The sequence below is a fragment of the Crinia signifera genome, chromosome 8, assembly GCF_055691185.1.
Source record: "Crinia signifera chromosome 8, ASM5569118v1, whole genome shotgun sequence".
Classification (NCBI taxonomy): domain Eukaryota; kingdom Metazoa; phylum Chordata; class Amphibia; order Anura; family Myobatrachidae; genus Crinia; species Crinia signifera.
The window spans coordinates 55572891-55585368 of NC_139224.1; the positions used below are offsets into that span (position 1 = coordinate 55572891).

Consider the following 12478-nt stretch of genomic DNA (forward strand, 5'->3'; position numbering starts at 1 on the left):
TCACTTAAGTTCTTAAAGAGAAAAATTAATTCTCCATCCCACCGCTGCCACCAAATGTCACGGACCCACCGGTCGCCTGCTCCGATACGTCAATCTGAGCAGCTCCGGCCGTGACTGGGGTTCACTTAGGACACTCGGGTCCTTTCCTTGAGGTACACTGCCACCAGCCAAAACCTGATTTTAGCGCTTGAAACTGCGCAAGGGGCGGCTTGGCTCGCACCTGACCGCACAATACAATATACAAATGGTAACACGCTGGAGCGTTCTCTTCTGAGGCTAATGAGTCTTAAGAACACAGAACCAGGACTGAGAATATGTATTATTTATTCCTAGAAATACTACAGAGCTTTAGAAAATAGTTACAAGATTTTACAATGATTTTAAAAGTACACATGAGTTTTAAATGCAATTTCAGAAATAAAATAAAAGGAAAAAATGACAGAACCTATCTTACACTTAAATACAGATCCTGACGTGGGGGGGTTCTCCACAAGAAATCTCTCGTCGCCTACAGCCTGTTTGCTAGACCCCCAGGTAGTGACACTGACTATAGGGAGAAGAGTCTTAATTATACCTTGAAGACTCCCTCATCCCTCCCACCCTTGGGATTTTTAACCATTCCCTTGCTGAGCCTAGTGAAGGTCCCTAGATATAGGATCTTTCCCATAAAGAATTTGTCCCTGCTTTGAAGTAGATTTTCTACATTCCTCAAGTGATAAGAGGTGATTTAGTGCAGGGCCAGAGCACCTTTTGGCCTGTTGGCTGGACACTATTGCTCTCCCCCCCAATCTGGTTTATGAGGGGTCTCAGATCTTATCTTACATCCTAACTCCAGAGGAGTCCACAGATGGCTACACTCCCTGGGTCACCAATAGTCCACACACATAATACATGACATGTTCTGATCTCCCACATAATAATCACAGGCGGCATGATTTTACCAAACATACCAGACATACATTGATTGAACAGATAATCATAACAGGAGGCATACGTTAATTTGATCGATCACCTGATCTGATCGTTACAGATGGGTAGCCAACTCCAGTCCTCAAGAGCTACCAACAGTGCATGGTTTTCAGGTCTCCTCGAAGCATCACAAGTTATTAGCTCCAAAAGTAGTGCAAAAAAATCCAACAATCTCAAGTGCTTTCTATCCTGTGGATCTTTTAAAATGTGTCAGTGATTAATGACTACACCTCTGCACCTGATAGGTGGGCTGGAAAACATGAACTGTTGGTAACTCTCTAGGTCTGGAGTTTGCTATCCCTGGTATAGAGCATTGCACCAATTCTGGGTGAACCAAGTTCCAGGGACACCTAATGTTTTGCCTATTACCTAGTGCACACTAAGGAATATATTTAGTAAAGTGCGGGTTTTTAGAAGTAGAGATGTTGACTAGTAAGATTTTAGTTATTATGTTCTAGGGTATCTGGACTATTTGTCTACAACAAGAAGATAGACAGCCATTAGGTCGACACCATTAGTTCGACAACTTAATAGGTCGACATACCATTAGGTCGACATGTCATTAGGTCGACATGCCATTATGTCGACACTGCCACTTGCCCCCACACTTCTTTGGGACTAGTACAACTGGGGCAGCCCAAGCACTGTGAGACCGTTGAATCACCCCAAGCTGCAGCATTTCATCAATTTCCCTCTTCATGGCTTCCAGCACCTCAGGAGAAGCCCGGTATGCTGGCTGCCTGAGGGGGGTCTGACTACCTGTGTTTACATGATGAGTTACCAAGTGGGTTTTCCCAGGCCTCCCTGTGAAATGTGACTTGTAGGGCTGCAGTGTGTCAGTGAGCTGTTCTCGCTGTGCCTCTGTCAGTTTATCACTGAAGTGGGCATCAGACAGGGATCGCCCCTCCTTAGCAGCAGCTGCTAAATCCATCAGGGGGTCAATTTCCTGATCATTCTCAGGCAAACTACACACAGCAAACACACAAGCCCCCCTTTCATGATAAGGTTTGAGCATGTTGACATGATACATCTTCTGCCTCTTACGTCCCTCCCCCTTTTCCACAATGTAATTAACATCTTTAATACGCTGTACTACAGTGTAGGGACCCTCCCAGGCAGCCTGCAGCTTGTTCTGTCTCATGGGAACCAGAGCAAATACCCTTTGCCCCACCTCAAAGATACGTTCTCTAGCCTGTCTGTCGTACCATTGTTTTTGCTTGGTCTGTGCAGCCTTCAGGTTGCTCTGTGCCATTTCCATTAGGAACTGCATTTTCTCCCTGAATTGCACCACATAGTGCACCACGGATGTTTCCGGGGTGATCAACCTTCCCTCCCACTCCTGTCTAATCAAATCCAGGGGTCCACGTGCACTGCGCCCATACAGGAGTTCAAAGGGGGAGAAGCCCGTTGATTCTTGAGGTACCTCCCTGTATGCAAACAGGAGGTGCGGCAAGAACCTTTCCCAGTCCCTTCCCTGGGACTCCACAAAGACCCTCAACATCTGTTTTAGGGTACCATTGAAGCGTTCGCAGAGGCCGTTCGTTTGGGGTGATAGGCAGAGGTGATGAGGTGATCCACCTGCATCCTCTTACAGAGACTCTGCATGAGCTTGGACATGAACTGAGTACCCTGGTCAGTTAGCATCTCCTTTGGGAACCCCACCCTGCAGAAAATGGATATGAGTGCATCCGCCACTTTGTCTGCGCGGATGGAGGAGAGTGCTACAGCTTCGGGGTACCTCGTGGCATAGTCCACCACAGTGAGAATATATTGTTTCCCTGAGCTGCTGGGGATAGCTAGGGGCCCCACAAGATCTACCCCAACCCGCTCAAATGGTTCTGCGATAAGTGGTAATGAAATGAGAGGTGCTCGGCCCTGGTCACCGGGCTTCCCAGCTAACTGGCAGGCATGGCAGGAGCGATAGTAATTGGGTACATCGTTCCCCATGCTAGGCCAGAAAAAATTGGGTCTCAAACGGGCTTGAGTTCTTTTCGGACTCATATGTCCGCCTAAGGGAATTTCATGAGCTATTTTCATTAACCCTTCCCTATAAGCCTGTGGAACCACCAGCTGCCTGTGAGGACCTTCATCTTCAGGGTCCTCTGAGGAATGTGGCTCACGGTATAACAGCCCATTTTCTACAAAAACTCTGACTAAGCTATCCCCCATTGGGACCTCCTTGGCTTGCTCTCTGAGAGCGGCCAAGCTTGGATCGGTCTGCTGTTCTGCTTTGAATGCCTCACTTCTGAGCAGCTGATCAGTGTGGGGAAACAAGGCAGGTAAACCCCCCCCCCCCCCTCCTCCAAGACAGTATCTGAACTGGAGACTTCTACAGGAGGGGAGGGGGGTGGAGGGGGGTCTACTTCCAGGGAGTCCCCTTCCACACAGGCAGGGGTTAAATCACAGCTGTTCTGGGCTGCAGCTCTCCTTGTCTGAACTGCTAACACAGAGATTGCCTCAGTATTCTGTATAACCCCTGATACTGGTGCTTCCACAACATTATCTGGCCATGATACATCACATAATTCTACCTTAGTACAGACATTGTGCCCTACTCCCCCCCTGTACATTTGCAAAGGGATAGGTTCTGCTAAACACAAATCTGCAACATCACATACATTAACATTACTATTGTAAAGCTCAGCAGGGGTCGCCTGAGGGACAGAAGGGTTAGCTAGTAACACAGTGTCATTACCAACATCACATTCATTGACATAGGCAGTGTGCATCCTTCCAAGATCAGTCCCCAAAAGCACACTGGCAGGTAGATTGTCCAGCACCCCAACATCACGGATGCCTCTTCCAACCCCCCAATCAAGGTATACCCTGGCCATAGGAACACCAGGGTGGACCCCACCCACCCCCCGTACAGCAATAGTCTTTCCTGGGATGATGTCCTCTGGGCCCACCAATGCTGGTTCTATGAGCGTCAGATCTGCACCCGAGTCTAATAGCCCAAGCGCCACCGTTTGTCCTACCTGGACTGATTGTAGATTGTCCCGGGGTTTCTCCTGGGGTCCTCCTACACACAGGACGACAGGCACAGGTTTCACGGCTGGGCCCCCCACAGGAGAGTTCCTCTTGGGGCAGTGGAAACTGATGTGCCCCACTTCATCGCAAGTAAAACACCTGCGGCCAGTTGCCAAAACAGGTTTTCCCCCCACCCCCCCAACAAATGCAGCGGCTGCTGGTTTAGTTGAAGAGGCCTGCTGGGGCGATTCTCCGGGTCTCCGCTCTCTCCAGCTGACTTGCCCGGGCGTCCCCCAGGTCTTCTTTGCCACAGAAGCCCTGGTGCTGGTGTATTGGTCTGCCAGGGTGGCAGCCTTTTCTGCTGATTCGGGATTCCGGTCCAGGACCCACTCTTTAACCTCAGCTGGGCAGAGTGCAATGAACTGCTCCTGCAGAATGAGGTCCTTCAATTTGTCATAGTCCTTTACTTGCAAGCCCTCAACCCATTGATGCAATAGGGTTGACAGTTGTGCTAACAGGCCCCCATAGGTATCAGAGGGACTGCGCTTTGAGTCTCTGAACTTCTGTCGGTATGCCTCAGGGGTGATGTTGAAACGCTTTAACAAGGCTTTCTTTATGACAGTATAATCTCCATCCAGCTCCTGGGGAAGGTCAGCAAATGCATCCAAAGCCTTTCCCTTCAGCCCAGGGGTTAAATAACTTGCCCATTCACTGGGGTCCAGTGCAAACTGCCGGCAAGTCTTTTCGAAACTCCTGAAGAAAGTATCCAGGTCACCATCTTTCTCCAGCACGGGAAATTGGTCATGCCGGGGCTTTTTCCTACCCGGGTTACCAACAGCGCTCTGGCCGCTGAGCCTCACCAGTTCCAACTGGTACTCACGCTCTGCCTGACGCTCTACAGCCTCTAGCTCGGCTCTGCGCTGCTCAGCCTCTCTGTCGGCCGCAGCCTGGCGCTCTGCAGCTTCTCTGTCAGCAGTTGCCTGGTAATGCTGCAGTAGCTGCACGGCCATTGTGGGGTCCAGGTCCTTCATTTGCCTGACAGCAGTTTGAAGGTAACTCTGCAGTGTAGACTCACTGTTGCCAGCAGATGCATCTGACCCTGGCGGGGCATCACTTGTGTTGTCTTGTGCCAACTGAGTCCCTGGAGTAGGAGTGTCCCTGGACTGGCTTCCTCCAGCAGCTAGAACCCGATCGGCTTCCATGAGTGCCTTTATCATCAGTTCTTTACTCAGGCCAGACCAAGGGATGTCCCTCCGTACACATATAGTCGCCAGATCATCACGTCTCATCATCCGGTAATCAGACATCCTGAGTCTCACACTTGTCAAATAAAATGATAGGAAAGAAAACAAGAGAAGGGAGGGAACAGAAATTGCATCCACTGTGTGACTTTTAAAACTATAGTAAAGCTCTGAGTTCTGATTCTGGTGATGTGGGTATTTCTCACAAAATTCTACCCACACTCACTTAAGTTCTTAAAGAGAAAAATTAATTCTCCATCCCACCGCTGCCACCAAATGTCACGGACCCACCGGTCGCCTGCTCCGATACGTCAATCTGAGCAGCTCCGGCCGTGACTGGGGTTCACTTAGGACACTCGGGTCCTTTCCTTGAGGTACACTGCCACCAGCCAAAACCTGATTTTAGCGCTTGAAACTGCGCAAGGGGCGGCTTGGCTCGCACCTGACCGCACAATACAATATACAAATGGTAACACGCTGGAGCGTTCTCTTCTGAGGCTAATGAGTCTTAAGAACACAGAACCAGGACTGAGAATATGTATTATTTATTCCTAGAAATACTACAGAGCTTTAGAAAATAGTTACAAGATTTTACAATGATTTTAAAAGTACACATGAGTTTTAAATGCAATTTCAGAAATAAAATAAAAGGAAAAAATGACAGAACCTATCTTACACTTAAATACAGATCCTGACGTGGGGGGGTTCTCCACAAGAAATCTCTCGTCGCCTACAGCCTGTTTGCTAGACCCCCAGGTAGTGACACTGACTATAGGGAGAAGAGTCTTAATTATACCTTGAAGACTCCCTCATCCCTCCCACCCTTGGGATTTTTAACCATTCCCTTGCTGAGCCTAGTGAAGGTCCCTAGATATAGGATCTTTCCCATAAAGAATTTGTCCCTGCTTTGAAGTAGATTTTCTACATTCCTCAAGTGATAAGAGGTGATTTAGTGCAGGGCCAGAGCACCTTTTGGCCTGTTGGCTGGACACTATTGCTCTCCCCCCCAATCTGGTTTATGAGGGGTCTCAGATCTTATCTTACATCCTAACTCCAGAGGAGTCCACAGATGGCTACACTCCCTGGGTCACCAATAGTCCACACACATAATACATGACATGTTCTGATCTCCCACATAATAATCACAGGCGGCATGATTTTACCAAACATACCAGACATACATTGATTGAACAGATAATCATAACAGGAGGCATACGTTAATTTGATCGATCACCTGATCTGATCGTTACAGATGGGTAGCCAACTCCAGTCCTCAAGAGCTACCAACAGTGCATGGTTTTCAGGTCTCCTCGAAGCATCACAAGTTATTAGCTCCAAAAGTAGTGCAAAAAAATCCAACAATCTCAAGTGCTTTCTATCCTGTGGATCTTTTAAAATGTGTCAGTGATTAATGACTACACCTCTGCACCTGATAGGTGGGCTGGAAAACATGAACTGTTGGTAACTCTCTAGGTCTGGAGTTTGCTATCCCTGGTATAGAGCATTGCACCAATTCTGGGTGAACCAAGTTCCAGGGACACCTAATGTTTTGCCTATTACCTAGTGCACACTAAGGAATATATTTAGTAAAGTGCGGGTTTTTAGAAGTAGAGATGTTGACTAGTAAGATTTTAGTTATTATGTTCTAGGGTATCTGGACTATTTGTCTACAACAAGAAGATAGACAGCCATTAGGTCGACACCATTAGTTCGACAACTTAATAGGTCGACATACCATTAGGTCGACATGTCATTAGGTCGACATGCCATTATGTCGACACTGCCACTTGCCCCCACACTTCTTTGGGACTAGTACAACTGGGGCAGCCCAAGCACTGTGAGACCGTTGAATCACCCCAAGCTGCAGCATTTCATCAATTTCCCTCTTCATGGCTTCCAGCACCTCAGGAGAAGCCCGGTATGCTGGCTGCCTGAGGGGGGTCTGACTACCTGTGTTTACATGATGAGTTACCAAGTGGGTTTTCCCAGGCCTCCCTGTGAAATGTGACTTGTAGGGCTGCAGTGTGTCAGTGAGCTGTTCTCGCTGTGCCTCTGTCAGTTTATCACTGAAGTGGGCATCAGACAGGGATCGCCCCTCCTTAGCAGCAGCTGCTAAATCCATCAGGGGGTCAATTTCCTGATCATTCTCAGGCAAACTACACACAGCAAACACACAAGCCCCCCTTTCATGATAAGGTTTGAGCATGTTGACATGATACATCTTCTGCCTCTTACGTCCCTCCCCCTTTTCCACAATGTAATTAACATCTTTAATACGCTGTACTACAGTGTAGGGACCCTCCCAGGCAGCCTGCAGCTTGTTCTGTCTCATGGGAACCAGAGCAAATACCCTTTGCCCCACCTCAAAGATACGTTCTCTAGCCTGTCTGTCGTACCATTGTTTTTGCTTGGTCTGTGCAGCCTTCAGGTTGCTCTGTGCCATTTCCATTAGGAACTGCATTTTCTCCCTGAATTGCACCACATAGTGCACCACGGATGTTTCCGGGGTGATCAACCTTCCCTCCCACTCCTGTCTAATCAAATCCAGGGGTCCACGTGCACTGCGCCCATACAGGAGTTCAAAGGGGGAGAAGCCCGTTGATTCTTGAGGTACCTCCCTGTATGCAAACAGGAGGTGCGGCAAGAACCTTTCCCAGTCCCTTCCCTGGGACTCCACAAAGACCCTCAACATCTGTTTTAGGGTACCATTGAAGCGTTCGCAGAGGCCGTTCGTTTGGGGTGATAGGCAGAGGTGATGAGGTGATCCACCTGCATCCTCTTACAGAGACTCTGCATGAGCTTGGACATGAACTGAGTACCCTGGTCAGTTAGCATCTCCTTTGGGAACCCCACCCTGCAGAAAATGGATATGAGTGCATCCGCCACTTTGTCTGCGCGGATGGAGGAGAGTGCTACAGCTTCGGGGTACCTCGTGGCATAGTCCACCACAGTGAGAATATATTGTTTCCCTGAGCTGCTGGGGATAGCTAGGGGCCCCACAAGATCTACCCCAACCCGCTCAAATGGTTCTGCGATAAGTGGTAATGAAATGAGAGGTGCTCGGCCCTGGTCACCGGGCTTCCCAGCTAACTGGCAGGCATGGCAGGAGCGATAGTAATTGGGTACATCGTTCCCCATGCTAGGCCAGAAAAAATTGGGTCTCAAACGGGCTTGAGTTCTTTTCGGACTCATATGTCCGCCTAAGGGAATTTCATGAGCTATTTTCATTAACCCTTCCCTATAAGCCTGTGGAACCACCAGCTGCCTGTGAGGACCTTCATCTTCAGGGTCCTCTGAGGAATGTGGCTCACGGTATAACAGCCCATTTTCTACAAAAACTCTGACTAAGCTATCCCCCATTGGGACCTCCTTGGCTTGCTCTCTGAGAGCGGCCAAGCTTGGATCGGTCTGCTGTTCTGCTTTGAATGCCTCACTTCTGAGCAGCTGATCAGTGTGGGGAAACAAGGCAGGTAAACCCCCCCCCCCCTCCTCCAAGACAGTATCTGAACTGGAGACTTCTACAGGAGGGGAGGGGGGTGGAGGGGGGTCTACTTCCAGGGAGTCCCCTTCCACACAGGCAGGGGTTAAATCACAGCTGTTCTGGGCTGCAGCTCTCCTTGTCTGAACTGCTAACACAGAGATTGCCTCAGTATTCTGTATAACCCCTGATACTGGTGCTTCCACAACATTATCTGGCCATGATACATCACATAATTCTACCTTAGTACAGACATTGTGCCCTACTCCCCCCCTGTACATTTGCAAAGGGATAGGTTCTGCTAAACACAAATCTGCAACATCACATACATTAACATTACTATTGTAAAGCTCAGCAGGGGTCGCCTGAGGGACAGAAGGGTTAGCTAGTAACACAGTGTCATTACCAACATCACATTCATTGACATAGGCAGTGTGCATCCTTCCAAGATCAGTCCCCAAAAGCACACTGGCAGGTAGATTGTCCAGCACCCCAACATCACGGATGCCTCTTCCAACCCCCCAATCAAGGTATACCCTGGCCATAGGAACACCAGGGTGGACCCCACCCACCCCCCGTACAGCAATAGTCTTTCCTGGGATGATGTCCTCTGGGCCCACCAATGCTGGTTCTATGAGCGTCAGATCTGCACCCGAGTCTAATAGCCCAAGCGCCACCGTTTGTCCTACCTGGACTGATTGTAGATTGTCCCGGGGTTTCTCCTGGGGTCCTCCTACACACAGGACGACAGGCACAGGTTTCACGGCTGGGCCCCCCACAGGAGAGTTCCTCTTGGGGCAGTGGAAACTGATGTGCCCCACTTCATCGCAAGTAAAACACCTGCGGCCAGTTGCCAAAACAGGTTTTCCCCCCACCCCCCCAACAAATGCAGCGGCTGCTGGTTTAGTTGAAGAGGCCTGCTGGGGCGATTCTCCGGGTCTCCGCTCTCTCCAGCTGACTTGCCCGGGCGTCCCCCAGGTCTTCTTTGCCACAGAAGCCCTGGTGCTGGTGTATTGGTCTGCCAGGGTGGCAGCCTTTTCTGCTGATTCGGGATTCCGGTCCAGGACCCACTCTTTAACCTCAGCTGGGCAGAGTGCAATGAACTGCTCCTGCAGAATGAGGTCCTTCAATTTGTCATAGTCCTTTACTTGCAAGCCCTCAACCCATTGATGCAATAGGGTTGACAGTTGTGCTAACAGGCCCCCATAGGTATCAGAGGGACTGCGCTTTGAGTCTCTGAACTTCTGTCGGTATGCCTCAGGGGTGATGTTGAAACGCTTTAACAAGGCTTTCTTTATGACAGTATAATCTCCATCCAGCTCCTGTGGAAGGTCAGCAAATGCATCCAAAGCCTTTCCCTTCAGCCCAGGGGTTAAATAACTTGCCCATTCACTGGGGTCCAGTGCAAACTGCCGGCAAGTCTTTTCGAAACTCCTGAAGAAAGTATCCAGGTCACCATCTTTCTCCAGCACGGGAAATTGGTCATGCCGGGGCTTTTTCCTACCCGGGTTACCAACAGCGCTCTGGCCGCTGAGCCTCACCAGTTCCAACTGGTACTCACGCTCTGCCTGACGCTCTACAGCCTCTAGCTCGGCTCTGCGCTGCTCAGCCTCTCTGTCGGCCGCAGCCTGGCGCTCTGCAGCTTCTCTGTCAGCAGTTGCCTGGTAATGCTGCAGTAGCTGCACGGCCATTGTGGGGTCCAGGTCCTTCATTTGCCTGACAGCAGTTTGAAGGTAACTCTGCAGTGTAGACTCACTGTTGCCAGCAGATGCATCTGACCCTGGCGGGGCATCACTTGTGTTGTCTTGTGCCAACTGAGTCCCTGGAGTAGGAGTGTCCCTGGACTGGCTTCCTCCAGCAGCTAGAACCCGATCGGCTTCCATGAGTGCCTTTATCATCAGTTCTTTACTCAGGCCAGACCAAGGGATGTCCCTCCGTACACATATAGTCGCCAGATCATCACGTCTCATCATCCGGTAATCAGACATCCTGAGTCTCACACTTGTCAAATAAAATGATAGGAAAGAAAACAAGAGAAGGGAGGGAACAGAAATTGCATCCACTGTGTGACTTTTAAAACTATAGTAAAGCTCTGAGTTCTGATTCTGGTGATGTGGGTATTTCTCACAAAATTCTACCCACACTCACTTAAGTTCTTAAAGAGAAAAATTAATTCTCCATCCCACCGCTGCCACCAAATGTCACGGACCCACCGGTCGCCTGCTCCGATACGTCAATCTGAGCAGCTCCGGCCGTGACTGGGGTTCACTTAGGACACTCGGGTCCTTTCCTTGAGGTACACTGCCACCAGCCAAAACCTGATTTTAGCGCTTGAAACTGCGCAAGGGGCGGCTTGGCTCGCACCTGACCGCACAATACAATATACAAATGGTAACACGCTGGAGCGTTCTCTTCTGAGGCTAATGAGTCTTAAGAACACAGAACCAGGACTGAGAATATGTATTATTTATTCCTAGAAATACTACAGAGCTTTAGAAAATAGTTACAAGATTTTACAATGATTTTAAAAGTACACATGAGTTTTAAATGCAATTTCAGAAATAAAATAAAAGGAAAAAATGACAGAACCTATCTTACACTTAAATACAGATCCTGACGTGGGGGGGTTCTCCACAAGAAATCTCTCGTCGCCTACAGCCTGTTTGCTAGACCCCCAGGTAGTGACACTGACTATAGGGAGAAGAGTCTTAATTATACCTTGAAGACTCCCTCATCCCTCCCACCCTTGGGATTTTTAACCATTCCCTTGCTGAGCCTAGTGAAGGTCCCTAGATATAGGATCTTTCCCATAAAGAATTTGTCCCTGCTTTGAAGTAGATTTTCTACATTCCTCAAGTGATAAGAGGTGATTTAGTGCAGGGCCAGAGCACCTTTTGGCCTGTTGGCTGGACACTATTGCTCTCCCCCCCAATCTGGTTTATGAGGGGTCTCAGATCTTATCTTACATCCTAACTCCAGAGGAGTCCACAGATGGCTACACTCCCTGGGTCACCAATAGTCCACACACATAATACATGACATGTTCTGATCTCCCACATAATAATCACAGGCGGCATGATTTTACCAAACATACCAGACATACATTGATTGAACAGATAATCATAACAGGAGGCATACGTTAATTTGATCGATCACCTGATCTGATCGTTACAGATGGGTAGCCAACTCCAGTCCTCAAGAGCTACCAACAGTGCATGGTTTTCAGGTCTCCTCGTAGCATCACAAGTTATTAGCTCCAAAAGTAGTGCAAAAAAATCCAACAATCTCAAGTGCTTTCTATCCTGTGGATCTTTTAAAATGTGTCAGTGATTAATGACTACACCTCTGCACCTGATAGGTGGGCTGGAAAACATGAACTGTTGGTAACTCTCTAGGTCTGGAGTTTGCTATCCCTGGTATAGAGCATTGCACCAATTCTGGGTGAACCAAGTTCCAGGGACACCTAATGTTTTGCCTATTACCTAGTGCACACTAAGGAATATATTTAGTAAAGTGCGGGTTTTTAGAAGTAGAGATGTTGACTAGTAAGATTTTAGTTATTATGTTCTAGGGTATCTGGACTATTTGTCTACAACAAGAAGATAGACAGCCATTAGGTCGACACCATTAGTTCGACAACTTAATAGGTCGACATACCATTAGGTCGACATGTCATTAGGTCGACATGCCATTATGTCGACACTGCCATTAGGTCGACAGTGTCTAGGTCGACAGTCAAAAGGTCGACATGTTTTTTTTCACAGTTTTTTGAGCCGACGTGCCGACAGGCGGTATTTCATGCCCTACCATCCACTAGGGC

The 12478-nt window shown here is 48.7% G+C and overlaps 3 protein-coding genes across 5 annotated transcripts in view; all 3 read right to left on the reverse strand.

Moving 5' to 3' along the window:
- CFAP92 (cilia and flagella associated protein 92 (putative)) overlaps positions 1–12478 on the reverse strand; it is a 110593-nt gene that overhangs the window by 12894 nt on the left and 85221 nt on the right. The gene's annotated exons all lie outside the window — the stretch shown is intronic.
- Positions 2476–5445, reverse strand: LOC146026893 (uncharacterized). The gene is made up of 2 exons (XM_083157946.1): positions 3333–5445; positions 2476–3222 (listed from the first exon to the last, which is right to left on the reverse strand). Exons 1-2 carry the CDS (start codon positions 5244–5246, stop codon positions 2476–2478), a joined length of 2661 nt encoding a protein of 886 aa, XP_083014072.1. The 5' UTR covers positions 5247–5445.
- Positions 7878–10845, reverse strand: LOC146026894 (uncharacterized). The gene has a single exon (XM_083157947.1). It carries the CDS (start codon positions 10644–10646, stop codon positions 7878–7880), a length of 2769 nt encoding a protein of 922 aa, XP_083014073.1. The 5' UTR covers positions 10647–10845.